The sequence below is a fragment of the Trichosurus vulpecula genome, chromosome 3 (assembly GCF_011100635.1).
Source record: "Trichosurus vulpecula isolate mTriVul1 chromosome 3, mTriVul1.pri, whole genome shotgun sequence".
NCBI classification, from domain to species: Eukaryota; Metazoa; Chordata; class Mammalia; order Diprotodontia; family Phalangeridae; genus Trichosurus; species Trichosurus vulpecula.
The window spans coordinates 156,559,907-156,586,160 of record NC_050575.1 but is presented as its reverse complement, the minus strand read 5'-3'; the positions used below and the strand labels follow the sequence as shown (position 1 = coordinate 156,586,160).

The 26,254-nt window shown below is 43.4% G+C and overlaps 1 protein-coding gene across 1 annotated transcript; it reads right to left on the bottom strand.

Moving 5' to 3' along the window:
* Nucleotides 1-1,001: 1,001 nt before the first annotated feature.
* Nucleotides 1,002-26,054, bottom strand: LOC118844732 (cholesteryl ester transfer protein). Its single transcript, XM_036752704.1, has 16 exons — nucleotides 25,699-26,054; nucleotides 24,583-24,697; nucleotides 23,257-23,391; nucleotides 21,310-21,380; nucleotides 20,710-20,797; nucleotides 19,251-19,320; nucleotides 18,783-18,843; nucleotides 16,217-16,308; nucleotides 14,666-14,845; nucleotides 10,926-10,976; nucleotides 7,472-7,639; nucleotides 4,734-4,801; nucleotides 3,936-3,978; nucleotides 2,995-3,064; nucleotides 2,291-2,376; nucleotides 1,002-1,561 (listed from the first exon to the last, which is right to left on the bottom strand). Exons 1-16 carry the CDS (start codon nucleotides 25,817-25,819, stop codon nucleotides 1,487-1,489), a joined length of 1,494 nt encoding a protein of 497 aa, XP_036608599.1. The 5' UTR covers nucleotides 25,820-26,054; the 3' UTR covers nucleotides 1,002-1,486.
* Nucleotides 26,055-26,254: the final 200 nt, after the last annotated feature.

The following is a 26,254-nucleotide window of genomic DNA, read 5'->3' as shown; positions in this document are numbered from 1 at the left end:
TAGAGGCAATGCCTGCTAAGAGTTCTACTTAGCCCAGGACTATAAGTGATTGAGACTCTACTCTGGGGGTATTCACTGGAAGATGTCTTAATTTTCCATGAGCTTTGTTGTATGTTCTATTTTGTTTCCTAAAAAAATCAACTTTCCTTTTTTTGAGCTTTGTGGGAAGTCAGTGACAACACATTGGGTGGGATTATATATTTTCCAGATCTTTGGAGGGGCAGGGGGGTGGGGGTGGATCCTGTGAATCAGAGAGGTGAGAATATTCCCAAAGGGTACCTGGTCCTTTGTGAGAGGCTCTGACACAAGAGTTAGATAAACTGAGGCTAGTTCGTAAAAGACTTTGAATTGCAAGCTGAGAATGCCAAATGAGAAACCTGGACTTTATCTCATGGGCACCATAGGCAGTTCCCAAACAAAGGAGTGAGATGACTGGAGCAGTCTTTTAGGGAGATAAATTTGGCAAGTGATGGTGCACTAAAGGGGGAATTAAAGGGTCAACAATCTCCTTAAACCACACCAAATCAGCCAACAAACCACTGCTTATTGTCCTGGCTTTTCAGAATAGCAGAATATGAACTGAAAAGGGCCGTAGAGATAACCTAGTCCAATCTTTTCATTTAAGCTCAGAGAGGAGAAATGATCTATATAGACTTTTAGGCTATAGGAGCTGAGGAGAATCTTCTAGATCACCTTGTGTAATTTTCTCATTTTATAGGAAGGAAACGTGAGGCCCATAGAAGTAAACTCACAGGCCAAAGATCACAAGTGTGTGGTAGAAGTGGGTTAGAGACCTTATGCTTTAGGATTCTGCCACAGTCCTAATTTTAGACTCTGTAGGAAGCTCTCAAGCCATGGTGGTGGCCACCATATGACCCCAGCACTGGGGAAGGGACGGCATAAGGAAATTGTACAATGAAGGGGACTTGTCTTGTAGAAGTAACAGGGTTGGAGGAAGTGCCATGAAAATAGAAACCACTAGAGACCGCAAAAGAAGCTCATGAAGGACAAAGAGGGAAGTTTGATTACCGAAAGGCTTTTGGACAGAAATAGATGCCTCCATCTTCCCCAGTTTCCCACTAAAGAGGGAGTGTGGCTCCAGGCTTTAATGACATTATGACTGATACCAATAGGCTCGTGTAAGGGCTTCTGGCTTCTTTGTAGAGTAGGAGTAGGAGTTGGGGTGGGAGGCAAGAAGGCAGCAAACATCACCCGTGTTCTTTCTTATTTTCTTGGCCTTATTTTCTTGCAGGCAAGGGGGACCAAACAGTGAGAATACTACTGAGAATAATTAGAATAATGACAGCTTTGCAGATTTACAAAGCAATTTGGATCAATGAGCTCATCTAATCCTCCCAACAGCCCTGTGAGGTGCCACTGTGAAAGTGTTCATGGTTATCCTCATTTGATAGGTGTGGGGACCAAGGCAGCCTTCCCCAATTTCCCTTTGGTTCAGTTGTCCAGGCAGCCCCTCTCTGGCTGTCTTCTAGAGGATGGTTTGGAGGAAATCCTCTAGCAGATGCTGGGGGAATCCAAAGTCCATCTGGAGCACCAGATAACCCTGAGGGAAAAAAAGAAATAGGTGGGGGATAGAGGTTGTAAAATGTACCTGGAAGGGACCTCAACAATCATTTGGTCCATCTCTCTCATTTTACAGATGAGGAAACTGAGGCTCAGAGACCTAAAGTCACCTGCCCAAGGTGTTGTGTCAGGGGTGGGATTTGAGTCCTAGTCCTTCCAGAGCCAGTGCTCTTTCAGTTTTTGCCCATGCCCTCCTGTCAATCCTCTATAGGTGTCCCCCGACACACACATACATGTAGGCTGGGGGCCTTCCTCTAGATCTCAGCATCACAAAGGTGCCACAGATCCATTGAGTATTGACATATTAGATTGAAGGACAGGGCAATGTTCCCTTAATAGTCTGAACAAATTCCTAGGATGCTCAGAGTTTTCAAGAGAGGTATCCTTCTTTGCTCTCCTCCTCATGAGCAAAAAAAAGTATAGTTACTCCATGGACTGCCAGGAAAGCACCTAAGTGCTTCTCTGGGACTATCCTACCCCGGGGCAGGGAAGTATAGAAAATCAACAAGAGGATGAATGTGATTAGAACCTAGAAAGAATCTTCAAGGTCACCTGTGCCCACTCCCCTGTCTTCACCCCACCTCCATTTTACAGATGAAATAAGAGAGGTCCAAGGACCTTGAGCACCAGTCATGAGTAGCAAATCAGATCCCTGGCTGATGGGAGTTAGGGAGACACATGGAGACCTTGATCCCCTCTCTTTACTCACCTCTTTGGTAAGAATTTCAGGATTGATGATGTCAAAGAGGTCCAGGCCTTTACTGTTCAACAGTGCTGTGAGTGCTGGCTCAAGCCCTAGGGAGAGAATGGGGAGGAAGTCCATGTGGTGGGTCCTTGGGACCCTAGAATGTACAGCAACAGGACAGCACACAGTAGGTGAACAATAGCCCCATTGTACAGAGTAGAAAACCAAGATTTTGAGGGCTGAAAGAGCCTAGGCTAGGTGACACCATTCAGGAATGGGACATCTCCCTGAGGACCAACCTGGCTATCAGAGAGTTTCCTACTCCAGCAGAAAACCCCTTCAGAGCCCAGGAGATGTGTGTCTCCCTGATGAGAGGCTCCTTTACTACCCCAGCAATAAGTTATAGGGTCACAAATCCTGAGCTAAAAAGAACCTCAACATCCATCTAGGCCAGGGGTGGAGAACCTGCAGCCTTGAGGCCAAATGTAGCCCTCTAAGTCCTCAAGTGCAGCCTTTAGACTGAATCCAAACTTCATAGAAGAAATCCCCTTAATGAAAAGGATTTTTTTCCAAACTTTAAGTTCAAACTCTACAGCCACGGCTTCTTCCCCTGTCTTGGGCAGCTTAGAGCCTCTGGACTTCTTTCTCAGCCTTTCTCTTTGGCCTGGGAGTGCAAACCCAATAAGCTCCTTCCAGCTCCTCCCTAGAGCCCCTACAAGGACACTTACAGGAGATGATCACAGGAATGCCCACCATGGTTGTAAGGGTCTTCAGGAAGTCCCGGATCGACTCTTGGCTCTGCCAAATGGAGAAGTCACAAGTGAGAGGGCCCCAAGGTGGTGAGAGAACTAATCTGGATGCATGGATCTTCCCCATTCCTAGGGAAGGGAGAAGGCCTGGATGTATAAACTTCTTCTTCTCCACAATTTCTCATCAGCCTGAATGGCTACCAGCTTATTAAACCATGAAGGGTCCTGTTCATTTTTATCACCCAGCTCACTCATTCCTTCCCCCTATACAATAAAAGCAGCTGACCATCTATACAATGTGCAAAGTGTTTTGCATAAACTATTATTTGATTTTCACAAAAGTGAATACCATAGGTTGTTATTATGGAGTGACTTGCCCAGGGTCACACAGATATTAAGTGTCAGAGATGAGATTTGAACCCAGGTCTTCCTAACAAGGTCCAGCATTCTTTCTATTAAGCCAGGGTGCCTCTCCTATAATACCTTTCCTTTCCCCACCCCACCTCCCTCCCCCATTTGTGCAGGTGTTTATACTTTTCAAAGCACATTCAGAGTGATTCTTTCATTAACCCTTAGGTAGGGTTGGGGTTGATCCTTCCTCATCCCTGAAGTGGGATGAATGAATGAATGAATGAATGAATGAAGTGACTTTGCCCAAGGCCAGACAGCAGGTTAGAATGGAGCCAGGAGACAGCTCACATATCCTGTTCAACTGCTATTATACTAAGATGTAGGCACCCTCCCCACAACCATAGATCATCATGTTGAGTGATTTATTAAAATAGGGCACAAAAGGAGGCGAGAAGCTAATTTTCTTCGGGTTCAGTGCCTGGTATCTTTCTCTAGGCCCCAGACATTAGGATACCTGCATAGCAGGGTTAAGCACGTTCTTTTTCTGTCTTCTTCCAGGGTCAACCTACCGTAGATAATGCAGCAACAGAATGGAAAGACTTGTGCTGAATCCTGTGGAAACAGAGAAGAGGGAAGTGTTGACCTTTCACTTCCCAGCCTGCCCCTTGGGGCCCCCCACACTCTGGCCCCCAGCCTACCTCACCATGCTGCTCCCCCCTTCCCCTCCTCCAGAATACACTGTTTACTCCAACAGGACCAATCTCTTCACTGTCCCTTCCACACATCATGCAACCACTCTCATCTTAGTATCTTCTTGGACATGGTTCTCTTTCCACCATCCTCACTCATCTCTCTCTTCCTGGCACTTTGACTGTCTACACCCTTTATTGGGTACTTAAAACTTTCATTTTTGGATTAGCCATTTCATTGGCATAGAAAATACCCTTAGCTAATGCAATTAGCAACTCTTTTGCAACCTTTAGTCTTAGAGAGCTGCTTGGGATACTGAGGGGTCAAATAATTTACCCAGGGTCACGAAGCCAAATTTGTCTAAAACAGGCCTGGAACCCTGGTCTTCCTGACTGGAGGCAGACACTCTACTCACCACACCGTACTGCTTTTCACTCAGCACACACCCAGAGTATTGTTAATTCTCTTTCCTTGTAAGTTAGGCCTCAACTCTCTTACCCTTTAAGGAAGGGATTACATCTCCTGCATCCTAAGGAGCATCTGGCATAGGACTGGGCATATAGAAGGCTCTCGGTTTAAAATTAACTTAATTGTTAAATTAATTAAAGGGATGGGACATTAAATTAAAGGGATCTTCTACTCCATTACCCTCCCCTCCCCACTCTGGTGGAACCTACTGGAAATCAGAGAGGTCTAGAATCAGTTTCTTCTCATCATAGGATGCCTGAATGACAGTCACAATGTCCTGGGGAGAAAAATCCAAAGATTCAGGTCCTGTCTGTGTTTGCAGTTTACATTTGATGGCTAAAGTTCAAATTCCAGGGCTACAAGCAACATTTTATTTTTTCAATTGCGTGTATAATAATTACTAAGATTTTGAGTTCCAAATTTTTTTTTCTCCCTCCCTCCTCCCCAAGATACCATGCAATCTGATATAGGCTATACATGTACAATCCTATTAGACATATTAGTCATGTTGTGAAGGAAGAATCAGAACAAAAGGAAAAAACCATGAGAAAGGAAAAAAAGAGAGAAAATAGTATGCTTTGACCACAAGAACATTTTGCCAAGGGTTTCCTTCATTCTTCTTCTGTCTCTGGAAAGATACAAGAGCTTTTTCAGAGCCAACCGCTTTCACTCTACCCACTGATCTGTCTTCATCTCACTCTGACAATAGTCCTCATTTATCTCTTTGTCCCTTACAGAAGACTAACCTTTGTAGAGCAGCCCTATGTAGGCTCCTCCACTGTCTCAGGGGTGGGTCATAGGATTTTTAGAGCCAAGGTACTTTAGATGGCAATAGCTGATATTTACATAATGCTTTAACATTGTCAGATGTCATTATCTCATTTGAACTAAACATCATTTAGTCTAACCCTCAAATATTATGGATGAGGCTCAGAGACAGGGAGTGATTTGGCCAGGATCACTCAGGTATTGAGTAAACATTCTGAATCATTTTTGTGATATGAATCCCTTTGGCTGTTTGGTGAAGACTATGGGCACAGACTCAGAATAGTTTTTTTTTAACATATAAAATAAAATGCATAGGATCACAAAGGAAACCAATTACACTGAAATCAAGTTATCAAAATATATTTTTTAAAAATTCATGGACTCCAGGTTAAGAACCCCTACTAAAAATAATAACTCAGAGAAAAGGATGTCCCAAGGATCCCGTGAATGAATGCTTTTCCAAATCCTTCATTTTATCAATTACTCTCCTCTTTGTTTCAAATAGAGTACAAGCTCTTAGAACAGGAACTCATTTTTACCTTTGTCAGTTCATTGCCTAGAACATAGAAGACACTTAACAAATGTTTCTTGCTTGATTATCTCAGCTCAGAGCCTACTACATGGAAGATGTGGCCAACACAACCATAGTTGTGCAAGAAAAAATAGACTGAACCAACTAAGGGGCAGGGGCTTTCAGATTTCTTCTGGGTTCTTCCTTTCTAATGGGACCAGTACTTTCTGTCCTGGTAGTGGTTGCCTTGAGTTGCCTCATACATAACTGAGTGTTTGAAGGTAGATAAAAAGGTTATAGAACTAAGTACTCTAGGAAGAGGAATCACAATGTTACTATTATGGCCTCTAGGACGTTGGGTGGACTCCTTGTGATGAACTTAAGAAGGGATAGGAGCACAAGCAGGATTGGCAGACATGGAGGAGTTATGATCTGCATCATTGGCAGGGCACTCCCAAATCAGGTAGATCGCAGATCTATTTCATTCAATCAGTTCATTCGATAAACATCTATTAAGTATCTTATGCGTCAGGCACTGTGCTAAACACTAGCAATGCAAAAAGAGGCAAAAGACTGCCCTCAAGGAGCTTCTAATCCAATGGGGGAGATAATAGGCAAACAAATCTATATAATACAAGTTTGAGTACTTAAGAATGAAAAGTGACATTTATATGGTGCTTTAATTTTTGCAAAGGGCTTTATATAGGTAACATATAGAGACACAGACCTAAAAGGAAATTAATCCATCAAGAACAAAAATGTGCACCAGATACTGGTAGGAACAGGGCGTTCTAATATGTAAAGAATGAAAAGGTTCCAACTTAAAAGGAACGGATATTCGAATTGGGGAGACAATATACAGATGTAAATATATGGAGAATTGATCCACCTTCTGCCAGAGCAGTGAGGGACTTAAAATGCAGAATGAGATATACATTTTTGGACATGACCAATGTGGGAATTTGATTTGCTGACTATGCATATTTTAGGAGGGTTTTTTTTTATTTTGTTCAATTGGGAGGGAAGAGGGAGGAAGAAAAAATAAATACCTGTAAAAAATAAAAATAAAAAGAATGGACTTGGGGGGAAATGTACATATATGTGTATATGTGTGTGTGCATATGTATATATGTATGTGTATATATAAAGATAGAGGTCATTTTGGTCCTTTTTGAGAATGAAGGACAACAATCAACTATATATATCCTAAATATAAAGTGAATCAATGTAAACTTATACTAAGTAAGTAAATACAAGGTAGTTTGGGAAAGGTAATTATCATCATGTTATAAAGACAGAAATCAGAGGAGAAAGGACTTGCCCAGGTCATATGGCTCATTAGTAGCAGAGCTAGGGTTAGAACCCTGGTCTCTGGATCCCCTGTCCAGTGGTCTTTGCACATCGAACAATGTGTACTTGGGCCAAAAACCAAGGGAGAAAATGTCTGGCTTGGGCGCATCTGATGAGAACAGAGTCTTGGCACCCAGAGCCTGGGCTACTTTCTGCAGGCAGAAGAAGGTATGTGTGCTAATGGCATTGTACCCACACAGGGCAGGGTGAGTCAGGCCCCAGACTCTCAGAATTAGAGAGGGGAAGTCAAGAATGTTTGCAGATGAAACCAAGGTCTTAGGCTGGTGACATCAAGGAACCAGAACGTATCATACTCACCTCTTCAAAAGAGAATGCCACAGTAGGGGTCTGGTCCTGGCGGAGGAGTTGGATCTCCACACCTACAGAGGACTTCACTACGGTGCCCTCCAGCTTGCAGGTAATAAGGGGGGCAGACAGGCTTCGAACCACTACCTGAGAGTCACTGAAGGAGGAACCCTGAAAAATCTGCAAGAGACATGAATCCCACCCCCCACCCCCATGCCAGAGACAGAGGTCAGGAGCCTGGAAGAGTTGGTACACTTGCTCTTCTAGGACAGAGATAAGAATCTTTATTTAGCAACAGCTAGGTGGACTCTATGATTGGTAGTATAGAGAATGAACTCTATGATTGATATACTAGATTTCTTGCTGTTCTTGCACATGACACTCCATCATCCAATTCTGTGCCTTTTCACTCTCTGTCCCTCATGTCTGGAAGGCTCTCCTTTCTCACCTCCAAAAGCTAGCTTCCATGGCCTCCTTTAAGATTCAGTTCAAATCTGAGCTTCCGCAAGACTTTCATGGTGTCTTTCACACCTCATCAGTCCTATCCCCCTCCCTTGCCCAGTGCTGTTACTTCCCATTTACACTCTATATATCTTATATATTTATATAAGTTGTTTATATACAGTGTACGTTATATACATATAGATAATGACTATTATTATTATAGCTAGCATTTATATAGCACCTACTCCCTTGATTCACTTTTTAAAGAGGCCTATTCACTGAATGGGCATTGCTTCACTCAAAGTGAGAACTTGAAAAGACCTTAGTTTGAAAGGGCCAAGGTCCTCCACTGCATTCTGGATCATGTCTAGTTGTCCTGATCCATATCTGGCCATTGGACCCAGATGTCTGGAGGAGAAAGTGAGGCTGGTGACTTTGTACAGCCGTCCCTCACTCAAATCAAAGTCAGTTGCAAGCCATGTCATCATCTCCCTGATGTCATGGTTCTCTTCGAGAACAAAGGACAAACCACAACTACAACTACATGCTAAGCACTTTACAGACATTAGCTCATTTGATCCTCATAACAACCCTGGAAGGTAGGTGCTACTATTACCCCCTTTTTATGGGTTGGAGAGATTGAGGCAAACAGAGGTTAAATGACTTGCCCAAGATCATACAGCTAGTAAGTATCTAAGGCTGTGTTTACATGTTGTCTTTCCCATTAGAATATAAATTCCTTAGGTGCAGGGACCACATTTTTGCTTTGATCTGTGTTGCCAGAACTTGGCACAGTACCTGGCACATAGTAAGTCCTTCATAAATGCTTTTCGACTAACACATAGGCTTTTAGGGCACCTGCTGAAATGGCAATTGTTATCCTTCACTAAGAACTAGACCTCTTTAGCAGGCCTGTCTCCATGGTACCTCTGATCTCATCAGTACTCAGAGGGTGGACAGAGCTAGAGCTATATATCCTGGCACTCGGGACAGATTCATTTGAAGGGGGCCAGAAATCATGATATGGGCAATCAACACTCAGCCTGCCCATCTTGGAAGGGGCTTTTGTGCTACCTCCTCCTCCAGACTGAATGTGGAACAGAGAAGCATGATCCCTACCCTAGATCATGTTTCTGGAAGGCACAAGGTCCTAGAACGCTCTTACTCCTGAGAAAAATGTGCTAAGAGGCACCTCAAATAAAATGAGTTTTGGAGAAATATATCCTTTCTTTCAAAGAAGGCAGAGCCCTGAACAGCCTTTCTTTATGGTTGGAAAGTGATCGAGAGGACTACTTGCCTACCACTTGTTCCTAAGTAGCCCAGGAGCTGAATTGACCCTCCCTAAGGTTGCATGCAATCTGAATAAGCAGCATCTCTTTACCAGACCATATTCCCAATTGTTCCTTATCCCAACACTGACCTGCCAAGGCCTTGATATATGCCTTCTATTTCCTTCCCTGGATAGAGGGAAACCACATGATAGAAACAAGCCTCACCCAAATGTCAGTGCCCTGGTTTAAAGTACCAAGTACCCCACCCTAGTTACAGCTTTGATGGCAGTCAGAAAATAGTGATATTAAGTAGCATATATATATATGCATATACATATCTGTATCTACATAATACTTTAAGATTTGAAATTTATTTTATATACATTATTTCTTTTGAGGTAGCTAATGAGTCTAAAGGGGATAGGACTCATGATTTAGGCCTTAGGCTCACTGGTTTAATTGTTTGATTATAACGCTCATGACATGGCCAATGTAGGAATTTATTTTGCTTAACTATGTACATTTGTTACAAGTGTCTTGTTTTTCATGTCTTTTTTTTCCCAGTGAGGAGAGGAGGTGGCAAGGAGAGAAAATAGATTTTTGCTAACTGAAAAAAAAAGGAATTAAAAATATAAATGGTTTTAAAAAGACCCAAAACTTGACAACCATGTACTCTGAGCCCTTGAAGACCCCTGGTTCCTGGGAAAATTGTTTTCAAATGACTGTGGATTGGGTTCCAAAGATGTGGGTGTTCTTGGCAAGGTTTGGCCTAGGAAGGGCAGTTAGCTAATTAGCTTCCTGGCTGCCTCTGCACCACCTGTTCAGTATTGGGCAGACACCCACTAATAACAATACTGCTGTTTCTCAAATGGAGGCAGCTAGGTGGCGCAGTGGATAGAGTACCCAGCCTGGAGTCAGGAAGATCTGATTTCAAATCTGGCCTCAGACATGTACTAGCTCTGTGACCCTGGGCAAGTCACTTAGCCCTGTTTGCCTCAGTTTCCTCATCTGTAAAATGAGCTGGAGAAGGAAATGGCAAACAACTTCAATATCCTTGCCAAGAAAACTCCCCAAAAGGGGCCACAATGAGTCAGAAACGACTGAACAACAATACATTCGCAATTATCCACAGTTGGATTATCTACTTTATGAACTCTGTTTTTGCCAATATGCCCCCTCCCCTTGCCAAAGCAGGCTCTATTTAATTCTCTAGCATATTCCTGACCCTCATCGGTGGGTTTATAAGTAACTTCAATTGCCCAGAATCAGAGAGGTAAAGCAATAACCAAAGAAAAATTCCCAATGGAACCAAATCTAAATAGAAATGGCCAGGATTGTGCATCATTTGGAATTCTCTGCATTTCCCAGTGCCTAGCTAGCACTGTGTCCAAGACGCTGAAAAAAAATACTTGTTTGTTGCCTGGTTGATCGCACTAGAAATTTGAGTGGTGGGTTAAAGGGTTATCGACCCGCAGTAATTTCACCTGACTTTGAAAGACAGAAAGCAATTCAGAGTCACATAAACAACTTTAGGGGACCCACACTTTAGGGGAGGTTCTGAGGCTGTAGGCCCCTCTATCATCCCCATGGAACAGGTTTTCCCCACCTACGCCCAGCCCAACCATGGGGATCAGAGAATAAGGGGGAGGTCCTAGGGCTGGCCCTGGATCAGGATGTGTCACATGATCTGAAAGATCTCCATCCCCTCCCCGCCTTTGGCCAAAGTACAACCCATCAAATAGTGAAGTTACCTCCTGCAAGATATCTTGGGTGGTATCCAGGCCTTTGTTCTCCAGCAATGCCTACAAAATAGACCAGAATGTGGATGGGAGGGGATGGCTTGGGGAGGAAGTCAGTCTGATGGAAAGAGCATTTGTAAGGAATTACCTTCTTTCTCTAGGCCTCAGTTTCCTCATTTGAAAAATGAGGGAATTTACTGATCAGATGACCTTTAAGATTCCTTCTAGCTCTGATATTCTATGAAACTGGGAGGTGATGCCCTGTCCCTTGTAAATCTATCTCCTCTTTCAATCCAGATTCCAGTCCCCAAATTTAATCAGAACAAGTTTAGAGTCTTTTAAGCAGGAATAACTTGAGCATGATGTGGTGGTGGGGGGTGGGGGGGCAGGTGTGAGGGAGAAACCAAAACATCCTTCTCAGAACATATACATTACTTCCCTTCCCACGCTCAGTTTGGCCTTCTTTTTTTTAATTATTATTTATCTATTTAATATTTTCAGTTTGGCCTTCTTGCTGAGTCTCACACATGACATTTAATCCCCCACATCCATGTCTTTGCCTGGAATGCATTCTCTCCTGACCTCTGGCTCTTAGAACTCCTTCCTTACTTCAAAGCTCAGCATAAGAACCTACACCCACATAAAATCTTTCCCAATTCCCTCGGTTCCTAGTGTACCACCCCAAATTACCTTGTATTTATTTTGCATATACTTATGCATTTATACATGTTATTTCACTCAATAGAATATAAGCTCCTTGAGGGCAAGCTCTCATTTTTGTCTTCATACTCCCAGCACCTAGCACTGTGTCTGGCATGTTGCAAGGGCTTAACAAATGCTTGCTACTTGATACATTTGGAGTCAGAAGTTTGAATCCTGGTTTTTGACAATTACAATGCCTATCTGATTTTAGGAAAGACACTTCATTTCTCTGGGCCTCAGTTTCTTCATCTGTAAAATGAATGGCAGAGTTGGACTATGTAATCTCAAAGGTTGATTCTAACTCCAAAGTCTTCTGATGCCTAGAGGCTGAGTCCCACTACTAATATATGCATTTAGTCTTTCAAAAAGCACTTATTAAGTGCCTTATATGTACCAGGCACTGTGCTAGGTATTGGGGATACGAAGGCAAAAATGAAACAGTTTCTGCCTTCAAGGAGTTTACATTCTGTTAGGGGAAAACAATACATATTTAGAAAATAAAAACAAAATAGATATTAAGTCCTGCCCTCAAGGAACTTACATTCTACTGGCGGAAAACTGTCTCTCCATATATGTGTGTATGTATATATATACACACATACATGCGTATGTATGTGTGTATATATATAGAGAGAGAAATAAATACAAAATATATATATATGTATATATATATATATATTAAATGACTTCTTAGGGGAAAGGGCATTAGAAACTTGGGGGATCAAGAAAGGTTTCCTGTAAGAGGGGGAATTTGAGCTGAATTTTGAAGGAAACTAGAGATTTTCTGGTGTAGAGGTAAGGAGGGAGTGCATTCTAGTAATAGGAGACAGTCTGCACAAAGGCATGGATTGGAGTTTTAATTTTGAGCTTGAGATGCCTATGGTATACCCAACAGGAGATGTCCAATAGACAGTTGGTGATATGGGATTAGAATTCAGGAGAGGGCCTGGGGCTGGCTGCCTGCACAGATCTGGGAGTTGTCTGCATGGAGGAGAGAGTTGGACTAGTATAAGCAGATGAGATTCCCCCAAGGGTGTGTAGAGAAGAAGAGAAGAGGGCACCCATGTATGGGGGTGGGGGGGAAGTATTGACAAAGATGATGATCTAGCAAAGGAATCTGAGAAGGAACTGCCTAACAGGTGGAGACAGAGAGAGCTGTATTATGAAAACCAGGGGAGAAGAGCAGGTCTAGGAGGAGAAGATAATCAATAATATCAAATATTGCTATTGAATCCAGGAATTAATAGATCTTTGGTAACCTTGGAGAGAATGGTTTCAGTTGAGTGGTGGGGAGGGAAGCCAGATTGCAAGGGGCTGAGAAGTGAGTGGGAGGTGTGAGAAAGTGGAGGCAATGACTGTAGGAAGCTTATTCTAAGAGTTTAGATGTAAAAGGGAAGAGAAATGCAGGATGAGAGCTTGAGAGGATAGTTGGATCATATAAAGGGGGTTTTGTGGGGTTAGGGAAGCATCTTTACAAGCAACAGGGAAGGAGGCAGTAGATAAGGAGAGACTGAAAATTAGGGACAGAGAGGGAATGATAGAAAGAGGAAAGCTCCTGGAGGAACTAGGGATCAAGGGCACAAGTGGAGGGGTTGGATTGGCAAGAAGAAGGGCCACCTCTTCAACCTGAGATGGGAACAAAGAAGATTTAATTGAGGAGAGAATGAGGTAGAAGTGGATTGGAACTGAGAGGTGGGGAGAAGAGAGAGCTCATGGTACATGGTCTCATTGTTTTTAGTGGAATTATAATAATGCCATTAACAATTAATTCACTTTTCTCTAGTACTTTGAGACTTACAAAATGCTTTCTTCACAACAACCCTGTGAGGGATTAGAAAAATTGTGACCTGCATTTTTACAGATAAGGTAATGCAGATATGGAGCAGTGAAGAGACTTGTCCAAGGTCACCCAGCTATTTAAGAGGCAGAGCCAGGATTTGAACATAGATCTCTCCTAACTGCAGGTCCAGTGCTCTTTCTACAATACTATGCTTCCTGGGAGTGAAAAGAGCCCCAAATTCCGACAAATTCCAGTCACCCAACTTCTCTGTGGCTTAGTTTCATTGTCTATAAAATAGGTTCAATAACCCTTGCCCTGTCTCCCTTTCACAGCTGTTGTGAGAATCACATGAGACAACAGCAGGAAAAGCGCTTTGGAAGCTCTGGGTGACAGCAGGTTATTGATGGGGGACATATAGATTTCAACAAACTTTGTGGTTGGTTTCCTTGAACCCCATCTCCCAAATCAAGCACACAAGAGGAATTTTTGGTGAAGAATTTGCTAAGGGAAAGTATTGAAAATATTTATAACTCACTGACTTGTGAATAGGCTGGAACTTTAGTCACAGAAGTGTTCTCCAAAGTTACTTAGTCCAATCCATGCCTGAATAAGAATCCTCTCTTCAGCAGCAGATGATCCAAGGGTTATCCAGCCTTTGCTTGAAGGCCTCTCATGAGAAGGAAGGCACCACCTCTAGTCACAGCTCACTCTACTTTGGGACAGTTCTAATCATGCCCTGCCCTAAGCCTTCTCTTTTCTAGATTGTACTTCCCTCTAGTTCTTTCAACGAATCCTTATATGACCTTTTATCGTCACCATTGACCTATGACCCTTTCCGGATTATCAGTGCTCTTCCTAAAACACTATGACCAGAACTGACCAAAGTATTCAAGATATGGTCTACCAAATTCAGTGAATAGAGTGCTGGACCTGGGGTTAAGAAGACCTGAGTACAAATCTGGCCTTAGACACTTACTAGCTGTGTGACCCTGGGCAAGTCATTTAGCTTCTGTCTGCCTCAGTTTCCTCATTTACAAAATGGGATAATAGGGTATTTAGGTTCAAGGACAGCTGGTCTAGTTGACTAAAAAGATCCCTCCCAACCCTGAGATTCTGTGATTCTAGAATAAGATATTATTCTACCCAAATATTCTATCTGAAATGAGTTAGAGTGCCCACAAGTTTTTCCCCAGCTCTCTCTCTCTCTCTCAACTCAGGCATAGGTGGGTGTTATACCTCCCCCCAGACATAGAAACCCATCCCTTCTAACCTTGAACTCATCTCCTGTCAGGGTCAATATTAGTCTCTTGTCCAGGAAGGCAGCCTTAGCCAGGGAGCTTAAAACTTTATCAGAAAACCAAAAGTACAGCATGCGAGAGTCATCCAGGAGGTTTGGGGTGTAGGTGGAATCCTGAAAGCTTGAGGACTGGTTCTTGTACATCAGGAAACCCTGGAGGAAAAATCAGAGGAAGGTGAGAGAACTCTAAAATTTTGTTTTGTTAAGTTATTATCAACTATTTGGTAGATTCACCAGTCTTCATATTCACTGTAGGAGATGTTAATTTCCCCTGCCTCCAGCATGTGATACAACCTCTATACCTTGACTTCAGTTGTCTCACATACAAAGAACAGAGATCAGTTTTAATATCAGCAGCATGGCCCTTTTCACTGTTCTGCAGTGAAAAGATTTAGATTCAGAAGACCTTGGTTCAAACCTACTGCTACTTACTACCTTGTGACCTTGGGCAAGCTGTTTTACCTCTCGGGTCCTCATTTTTGTCATCTGCAAAATGGGTAGGGGCAGTGGACTAGATGACCCCTGAAGTCTTCTAGCACTACATCTATGATCTTATGATCAGCCTAGAGAAGTCAGAGAAAATTAGAAAGGGCAATGTGCTTTCTTGCTCAGATCTTATTATATATCCCCAAACCTCAAAACCAAATATTATCCTCCAAGAAAGAGACCTGTATGATCAGAATCAGAATTGCAGAATTTCAGAGCTGGAAGGGACCTCATTAACCATCTTGTCCAATCCATAATTCAAAAAGAATCCTTCTTACAGCATACCCACCAAACAGTCATCCAATCTCTGCTTAAGACTTTCAATGAGGTCCTCATCCACCACTTCCTGAGGCAGCCCTTTCTGCTTTGGGAAAACTCTAATTGTTAGGATGCTTTTACTCACCACTAACCTAAATTTGTTCCTTTGCTAGCTTCTCCCTATAGCTCCTGGATCATCCCATGTCAGAACTCTGCCCCCCTCCCCGTTAGCATGGCTAGTCAGTTGGTTGGACTTGACTTGAAGATGGAGAAGTTTGACCTTTGCCCTAATTCAGTGGTGATGATAAAGAAAGAAATAGGAAGACTTGGGACAGCTATTCCCAAGAGAAGTCTTATCGAAGACATTGGGAAAGAGCCCTACAGAGAGTAAAGCAAGTGTGGTCTTTTGCCACAAACTGGGTCTCATGGGCATGAGGTTAAGTGTGTATCATAGGATTTAGAGTTGGAAAGTACCTTAGAGATAATCTATTCCAGCTCTCTCTTTTTATAAATGAGGACTAGAGAAATTAAATGAACTGCCCAATGTCTCACGCATAGTAAATTTCAGTAATAGGACAGGAACCTGGGTTGTCTGACTCCAAATATAGTGCTCTTTCCATTAAACCCAATTCTCTCCCTGGATGCTATTGGCTTAAGAGATATCCAGTGGTAGTTCACAATGATGATGGGAGTGGGGATAGAATAAAGAATTCAGGTTTATCCTAGGCCCAGCAGCTCCAGAAGCCACACCTATAAATGTCTTCCCTGTCTCATTCCAACCTTGTGATGTGACTCCAGGTAGCTGTCTTTGATTACTGGGGTTCTGGATAGGGAGATGTCCACACCAATGTCTCCATCTGTGATGAAGTTAGCTGAAAGGAGGAAAATCAGGAGCTAGCTTAGAAATCCTAAATGCTCCTCTTGGCATTTTCTTCTCTACCTTATCTGTCTCTACCCCCACCCCAGCCGTTACATATACATGCATGGGGAGGAGACAGAACTGTGGGATTTGGAGACCTAGTCTCAAGACACCAAGATTCTATTCCCATTTTGATTTTGATTTAGGGAGAAAAATGACCTTATTTCTCTGGCCTCAGATATCACTTACATTTCTTCCTGCCCTCATAAAATGGATCTAGGTGAGGATCTGTTTTTCCCCACGGGGAAAGGCGCATTTGATTGGAGGGGGAATACAATTTATATTGTTTGCACTTTCCTCAGTGATTAAGAAGGATGTTGCCATGGCCTATGTGGGCTTTCCCTCTCAGTCTCCCTTCTAACCTGCCAGTCCTTGTCCATGGTACTACCATTCTTCTAGTCTCTTAGGCTCAGAATCTTGGGATCGTGTTTAATTCTTCCCTCTCTTCACACCTCTGTATTTTTTTTTAATAAACCATAAATAATTTCCCTAGATCCACAATTTTTTGGTGGGGAGGAAGTATCTTCATCTCTTCTTTCTTTTTAAGCACATTCAAGGCCCAGCTTATGTCTTCCCTTCTCTATGAAGTTTCTCCTTGTTCTAGTTCTCACATCTCTCCTTTCTCTGGACTCCTGAAGCAATTCTAGTCTGTATGCCTCCCTGACAACTGACCAATGACATCTGTCTTATTTTATTAATTAATTTTCCCCCTTTGAGGGGAGGGGCTATATCTTATACTTAGGATCAGAGATCTAGACTTAGGATCAGAGATCTAGACTGAGGATCAGTGATCTAGACCTGGAAGGTACCTCAGAGGTCATCTAGTCTAATCCCTTTATTTTGTGGAGAGTGAAAATAAGGCCCAGAGAGGTTGAGTACTTTGTACCAAATCACCTACACAGTATTCTTAGCAGCCCTAATGCCGAGCATGGTGCTGGTCGCAGAGTAGATCTTTCACAAATATTTGCTACTGTTGCTAATAATAACTAATAACAATAGTAACAAAGGTCTAGCTCAAATCACGCAGCCTTCCTTGCTCACCTCAGCCTGCAGGTATCTCTCCTTCTGACCTCCTGCAGTTTTCATTATCTGTGCCTCTCACACGTTATTTACATAGCCTACATTGACTCTTGGGTGATTCTTGTGCTCCCTAACTAGATTGGGACACATAATCTTTTTTAGCCTCCCCATAGTGCCTAGGTCTAGGACATTGTCAGCCTGCATAATAGCTATTTGGGAACAATTACTGACTTACTTTGAATAAGAATCTTCAGTGCAAGGGAGAGCACTTTCTGGACTCAGATCCACACTAGCATGAGGCAGGTGGAGCTTTCCCCACAAGCAACAACATGGGAGTAGGGGGTATGCTTCACGAATGGGCATGCTTTTATGATTGTTTCCAAAGACAAAAAGAGTCCCCATGCTTTACCTTGTGCTTTCCCTAGAGGGAGAGGGCACAATGCCCTTCAGGACTCTCTGAAGGAGAGGCTGTTCCTTCCTAGCAGTACACTGCTCTGGATACTCTCATGCTACTGCCCACTATCTTGTTAGACTGTGCTGTCTACCACTATAGCCACCTCCTCCCTATCAGGCTGCCCTCTGTCCCAAAGTCTCCCTTCCCTGCTCCCATTACTGAATTTGCCTCCTACTTACAAGCCTATCTGGAAGTCCCCAAACTTACTACCAGAGCACAGAGGCAGAAATTCATCCAATCTATGGCATAGTGGCATAGTGGATAGAGCGCTGAGCCTGGAATCAGGAAAACCTGAATTCAAATCCAGCCTCAGACATTTACTAGCTGTGTGACCTTGAGCAACCCACTTAATCTCTGTCTGCCTTAGTTTCTTCAAAATATGAGGACAATAATAACATCCACCTCCCAGGGTTGTTTGGAGAATCGAGTAAGCTAATCTTTGTGAAGTGCTTAGCACAGTGCCTGGCACATAGTGGTTGCTATATACATTCTGGACTGCTGTTGCTGCTGCTGGTGCTGCTGGTGCTGCTGCTGTTTCTCCTCCTCTTTCTCGTCCTGCTACTGCTACTGCTTCTCCTCTTCTTCCCCCCCTCTTCCTCCTCCTTCTCTTCCTCCTCCAATTAAACCGCTATCTCTGTGGTTCAGAGGTCCAGTCACTTAGGTCCTCCAGGTAACACTCGGGAAGGCATGGATATCATCCTTTGACCCCCTGGTTGGGCTACCTGGCACAAATCCCTGGGGTACTCCATTGGAGTCTTCCTGCCAAGTTGATACAGATCCATTAATGACTCTTCTTTGTATCCAGCTATTCAGCTGGATCCAAATCCATTCTGTTGTACTACTGCCTACCTTATATCTTTCCAGATACAAATTCTATAATCATTTATGAAGGATGGAGACACAAGAGGTCAGAGAGAAAACAGAAGGAAGGTTTAAAAGAATCCACATTTTACCTGCTCTGTCCTGAATAAAATTGGCCATGATGTTGGCAAGAACACTGATTTCCTTACACACCTGAGGAACGAGAGACAGGAGCATAAGGAGAGATGTAGAGGGTGCAGACTGGGGAAAAGGCCTCTTTCCAATCCCTTGGCATCATAGCTTCCTGAATCCTCCCTCCCTTCCAGGTTCTCAGCCCCATCAGGTACTTCCACTACCCAGTAATGAGATATGGGTCAAGCCAAGTGAACCCAAGGAACAAGTATGAGGAATCAGCCATATTCCTTCAGAGGCCAATGGCATCTGTATTTAGGACCTGGGGGAACCTACTTTGTGGGCCCTTTTTCCAAGTGAAGGAACATGAATGACCTAAATTGACTGATACTTTGCTCCATAGCCTAGTCTCTAGAGACAGAGCCTTGTCAGCTCAGAAGGGGGCATTCTGGTGAAGGATCCTCTTGCCTCTATAGAAAAGTCCTTACCTGCCCTTTCAGGATCAGCTTCAGGGTGAAAGAGATGAAGTCTGTAAACAGCTGTTCAATCCAGCCTGGTCTGTTGGGGGTAGAAATGCATCTGGTTTTAGTTCCTTCTCGATAGGAGGGAAATCCTTCAGTTATGCCTCTCAAGTGGGGTCACTAGAGCTTTGACCCAGGCACTGAAATCTAAGGAAGCATTTCCTCCAAGCTACAATCTGGAGACCAGCCTCATCTAGAGGTTATCCACCAGTACCGTTGGTGTTAAAGGGGAAGGATCTCCAGAGATAAGGATCACTAGAGATGGAAATTTGGTAAGAATAGGAATAGCCACCAGTATATGGGCAGGGTGATATATAGAAGGATGGAGTGAATTTGGTAGAGGGAAGATGTGGAAGTGTCAGTGAGAAGTAAGAGCTATGTCTATTCTTCCTCCTCTTGGCTCACTGTGTCAGGGGCCATGAAAGAAGGGAATATAGTACTGAGGTGGGAGGAGTAGCCAGGAATGGATGTCTTCTTGGGGAAACTATGTTTACATGAAGGCAAATAGATGAAAGAGAGTGGGAAGAAAGACAAAGGGCAGTTTGCTATCAATGGAACAAGTGTTCAGAGGGCACAATGGAAAGGAAAGGCAGAGCATCATAGGGGCTCCAGAGCTGTTTAACTGAGGGGAAGGGGTATGAAGGAACAAGTAATGATATCAAGAAAAGGGATTTTTTGCCTATGCAGCCTATAACTCTCATCAAAGGGATCTGAAAAGGAAAAGAACCCACAAGCCCTTTCCAGACCGTCTTCAACTGAATTTTCCCTAGATGGCAGAATTCCTGCTTACAGCTCTTCCACTGGTTACAAATCCTATAAGATCATAGATTTAGAGTTGGAAAGGACTCTTGAGGCCATACAGTCTCGCTTCCTCATTTTAGAGATGAGGAAACAGTTTCAGAGAGGTGGTGACTTGCCTAAGGTCATACAGGTAATATGTGGCAGGACCTTCAAGTCCAAAGTTCTTTCTACTTTAGCACACTGTGTCCTTGATCCTAAAGAGCTCTGTCTATATGCAATCACACAATTACATGCAATGTATGACTGTAACATGGGTCTACATGAGTCCACAACTGTGTGCAGATATGTGTGTCTATATATATTTTGGTGTGTATATATATATACACATATATTATATATAATTACATATAATATGTATATAAAACCATCTACACATACTTGTAGACTCAAATAGATGCATATCTACATGAGTAATATACACATACACACACATATATGCATATATATATATTTCTTTATTTTTTTGAAAATGACAGTAAGGACACAGCACACAGAATATCAGATCTGGGAAGGACCTTGGAACACCGAATGTCAGAGGGGTCTTAGGACACAAGCTATCAGAGTAGGGAGGGGCTTCAGGACACAGAATGGCAGAGCTGGTTCCTGGGGTGAGGGAAGCACTTACTGTTTTTCTCCATGGAGACGTAGGATCAGCTTGTGGAAAGACAAGTAGCAGTCGGAGGTGTCAGCCTGCACACGCCCTGCATGGCAATCTGTTCGTGAAAATGAGCCCCTGTTATAAGCAGCCTCAGCCAGCAGGGGGAGCCAAAGCACCGCCTAGCAAGGCCATGACAACGCACCAACAGGGCAATGGGTCTGGGATGGGGTGGGGGGAGGGGGGTGGCACACATGCTCTGTGTGCTATCTCTCCTCTCCTGGGATGGGAGTAGGGGCCCACTGAGATTGCAAAGGAAGAACTGATCCTTTGTGCTCATTCCATATGTTTCTGATTTGAGTCACAACAACTCTGTGATCAAGGTAGACCTTATTCCCACATGATGAATAAGGAAAGGGAGCCCTAGGCTGAAATGACTGGCTCAGGGTGACATAACTAGCAGGTGATAGAGCTGAGGACAGAATCCAGGGGTCCCAACTCCCAAGCTCACTCCTAGGTAGCTGCTTCAGATTCCTAGGGCTGAGTAAATTCCAGATGCCAAGACCAGGGCCATGGAAGAGGTGCAAGGCCCAAGTCACAAAGCATTGGCTCAGTACTGCGCTTACTCACTTAGCTGGGTATTGATCTGAAGGTCAAGTGAAGTGTCGATTTCAAAGTCAACAGACTGATGAACTTCCAGTCTAACAAGGAAAATTAATAAAGAAAGTTAAGATACCAAAATATATTTCTCTGGCTCCATGGAACCAGAAGACTCAGCCCTTCTCACCTTAAAGAAACCAGGGTTCTGCTCTACAACCTCCTTTACCACAGAAAAGTAATGCATTCCTGGTGAGAGAAAATGTACATAACAAACTCTAAGTCCCTACAAAATAGGAAATATAGCATGGGGCCCTGCCAAGTCTGCAACACTTAGCAAGCTGCAGGGACCCCAGAGCTGATCAGTCAGAGATCATATTAGGTCCTTGCAGAGGCATAACTAGCAGAGAGTGTCTAGAGCTTTGTCCCAGGGTAACAACATCTAGAGAGAACACTTCCCCTTGAGGCAGTATGGGGAAGATGTAAATGAACACAGAGAGAGGAGAGAGACAGAGAGACAGACAGAGGGACAGAGAGAGACAGACAGAGAGAGAGAGAGACAGAAAAAGAGACAGAGACAGAGAGACAGACAGAGACAGAGAGACAAAGAGAGAGAAACCCCTCAAAGGTCGAATCCTACAGTCATAACCTGCACCCAGCTGGAGCAGACTGCCTTCATACTGCCTGGCTTGGGAGCCATGCTATACAGAGCACCAGGAAGCAATGACAAAGGCAGTCTGCACTTGCCTTGGGATGTTCCAGGGTCTAGGTCTCCCCTCCACTCTGAATTTGTCCCAGCTTCTAGAATTCCCAGACGTAGCCAGGAATTTTTTTCCTAAATACTTTAAGCTTGAATTTTCAAGCAATATAATTTATTTCCACCTATATCCTAGCTATGCTTCTGGGATTTGGTATAAAGAATTGTTATAAAAAGAAGAATACCCACAGAGAAGTTTTAAGCATTACGTGGGAAAACTGGGGACCCAGAGAGGAAAAAAGATGTGCAACTGACTGCTCATCTAGAAAGGCTCTTCTATGAGGTATTTGCCTGAGGGTATATGGAGTTGTGGAACTACTGGCCATCAGAGAAGGAAGGCAGCTTTGAGAAAATCTAGGGCCATAGGTTCCCAAAGTGGGTGATACTGCCCTCTGGGAGGCACTGCAATGATCCAGGGATGATCCATTAGCCTCTGGTACAATTGAGGGACATTAAATAAAAATAAGAGGGCTGTGGAAGCATAAGGAAAGAAGAAAAGATAAAAAAATTCTGAAAAACTGTACATGTGTCATCTGTTGTGAGAGTTAAAGTCATAGTGATTAAAGTATTTTCCAAATAAACACACAAAATGCAAGTTATAACCAATCAGTGGTCAAGTAAGCTGACAGGTCTTAATAAGCAAGTGTTGGCAAGCGAGCATGTCACACATTGTTGGGAAGTCCAGCATGCCTCTGCAGGAATATGTGCGTATAATGACTTGTTTACAATATGACACTATATGGTTACATGATGCAATATTGCATCATCAAAATTTCATTGAAGGAAACCCCTTCCCAGATTTACAATAAATTATTAAATTTAAGATATATCATTTTTAAAAAATATATTTTATATTTTTGAAGTAACACAAATTTTTTTTAAAAAACCATTAAAGGGTTAAAGAAAGTAGATTTCTGGGGGGGAGTGTGTGGGGGTTGCTGAGTAATTTTATTTTGAAAAGGAGGCAGTAGACCAAATAAGTTTGGGAATCTCTGATCTAGGCCAATACCCCCAATTTGCAGATGAAAAAACTGAGGCCTACAGGACAGAAATGCCTTGTTCAACCTCATGCAGCAAGTTCAAACTCAGTCAATCAATAAATATTTATTAAGTATCTGCTATGTGCCAGGCACAGTGCTAATGCTAGGGATACAAAAAAGACAGTCCTTGTCCTCAAGGAGCTAGGTCTCCTAGCTCAAGAAAGCACTTGAAAGGATACTTACAGCCATCCTGCATTGTAGTCATATTGGAGGGTTCCTTTGAAGATGACAGACACATTCTGAATTGCAATGTCTATGCTCTTCTCTCTCTTCAGCTCTGCTTGGCTGCTGAAGATGGACAGGTTGCTGATCTGAATGCTGGGAGAGGAAACAGAAATTAGACCTTGTAGGGGTAGGGGTGTGAGTGGAGCAGGGTCCTGGGCAGAAACAGAACAGGAAAGCCATCCCCAGGCACCACGACTCAAACAAATCCAAGAATCACAGAACATTGGCCCTAGAAGGGGCCCGAAAATAGAAAATGTAAAGCACTAGGGACTAAAATTTCATTTGTATTAGGAACTTCCCTCCATTGGAAATTGGAGGGAGATTTTCTCAAATGCAGATCAGCATGTGCTCTGCAATGTAGGGTCTTAGAGACTTTATTTGCCCAGGGTCATGTAGCAAGGATGAGTCATCATGAAAACTTGAACCCAGGACTTCCTAGCTTTGAGGCCAGTTTTTTATCCACTAAGCCACTCTTAGAACATGGAATGTCAGAGGGAAAAGAAACCTCCAAAGTCATCTCAACCCCAATTTTCTCATTTGAGAGTTGGTAAATGGGCCCAGAGAGGGACCAAGGCCAAAATATCAAACATTTACATGTAGATATATGAATATTGAGATGTATTTATTATTAATTCTTTTTGGACCTCTAATTTCACTGGGAGAGGGGACACACCTTGAGGAAATTGCCCCTTCCCAGGTAGACAGTCAATTACTCTGTAACTCAGTCTCTGAGAAGTGCCTAGGCCAAGAGGTTAACTCAACCAGAATCACACAGCCAACATGTGCCCGAGGCAGAACCTGAAACCAGCCCTTTCTGGCTCCAAAGCCAGTTCTTTATTCTATATGCTACAGTGTCTTTCATAAATTGGTAAGCTTTACTAATAAAACTATGAGGGGAATGTAACGATTCACACTGAATGTGCTTATGATTCATTAGTTTTTAATAAAAATGGCATGTATCTATGCAGCGCTATAGAATGTTCCACTTGCTTTCAGAGCTGTGACTTCATGCAGGTGTGGATATTTGCTTCATTGGAATGTAACATCCCACATCTAGAAAAGATGTTGTGTCTACCAGGGCTTCTCTGGTGCGCTGAGAGCAGAGAGAAAGGTGTCAGGAAGCCTAGGTTCTAGTCTGACTGTGCCCGACTCTATGTGATCTTGGGCAAGTGACTCCCAGGCTATCCTTTTCCCACAATCTTGGACCTGAATGGATATGATATGGAATGAGAAATGGGAAAGAGCAAAGAATGACCTGGTTTTTCACCAAGCCCCTAGACTCACTTGTATAGGCCATAGTTGACTTTGCCCAGGAACAATATAACTCTCTCTCCCTTGATGTCAGGATATGTGGCACGCTGGAATGCCTTCTGAATCACTTTTGTGGTTTCTTGGTTCACTAGAAACAGAAGTAAATGTGACCATAAGACTTCCTATGGCACCCCTCAGTCACCTACATTTAAATCCTCTCCTAAAGATTTCTATGAGTTTAAGAAGGTTGCCAAAGTAATAGGATTGACCTTTAATCCTGGCAATAGAATGATATCTAACTTTGGTGGTAGACTGACCTCTCTTGCTTTGCTCATAGTTTTTCAGCCATTTTAGTTGTGTCTGACTCCCAGTGACCCATTTGGAGTTTTATTGGGAGAGATACTGGAGTGGTTTGTCATTTCCTTCTCCAGCTCATTTTACAGATGAGGAAACTGAGGCAAACAGGGTTAAGTGACTCGCCCAAGGTCATACAGCTAGTAAGTATCTAAGGCTGGATTTGCACTCAGGAAGATGAGTTTTCCTGACTCCAGGCCTCCTATCCATTGTGCCACCCAGCTGCCTGCAGTCATAGACTTGCTCCCAAACCTTGGCCATAGATGGCTCCCCTAAAACTGGATATAGAACCATCTAAGGGTCATTGGTATGATATTTTTCACCCTTGGGGCAAGTTTCCCCTCCTGGTTCTGCTTGTCCATGATGGGTAACAAAGTGAGTCTGAATTTTCTGAGCATACGCTTGACTCACAGCATCCACCAGAGATACAATGGAGGCCAGGTAGGGGTTGTCAAGTTGAAATTAAAATAGCTGCCTGGGATAAGCCAGGTGTGGCTAATGGAGAGTTATTGTGGTATAATTGAGGTCTATGCCACAAGCCTGAAGACAACTGATACTCTTAGGACCCACCTCTACCCCCCATTCTTTTTGGATGTCTTAACCCATGCATAAAACCCATCTTTGAAATGGGTTTACATGTTAGCAGTCAGCTTGGCTGAGAAGAGGAAGAAAAGCCAAAATGTCCCTCCTGGGCAGGCTGCCCCACAAGGGTTTAGCTCAGAGGTCAGGGGGGCTGGTCCCAACTCTGAAGAGCACCACTTCTTCCCCAGGGAGGGACCCACAGTTGACACTTACACACCAAGATGGCTGGTCTGGTGATCCTGCATACAATGCCAGTCTGGAAGGAGGATGACTGCCCTTCGCAAGCCTCAGTGGTGCCCAGCAGGGCCAGTGAGAGAAGAACAGCCACCAGCATGGTCCTTGAGGCCCAGGGGAGAGAGTGGTTGGTTATCCAGAGCCTCCAGTGACTCTTATACTTCAGAAGCAGAGAGGCAGGACTGACGTGACTTCCCCCCACTCCCTATGGGACAGGGTGTGTATGGGAGCAGTAGTGGTTTCCTTAATAGCTGGGCCACTTCCTAAAAATGTCAGTCTTTATCCCCTAGAGAATAGCAGCCCCTCATCCTGCTAACTCCAAAGTACAAGTTCAGATAAGGCTCCCATGGTGGGCTTAGTATAGGATAAATCCCCAGTGCCAGAAAGAAAAATACCCAACTACCAGGCCAGGGTAGAAGGTCAGGGCCTTAGGGATTCTAGGAATGCCTGTCTATCCTTCTCTCAGAAACCTCAATTGCCCTAAAGAAACACCACCAAAGCCACTCTCCGGGAACAGGACAATCTATTGGAGAGA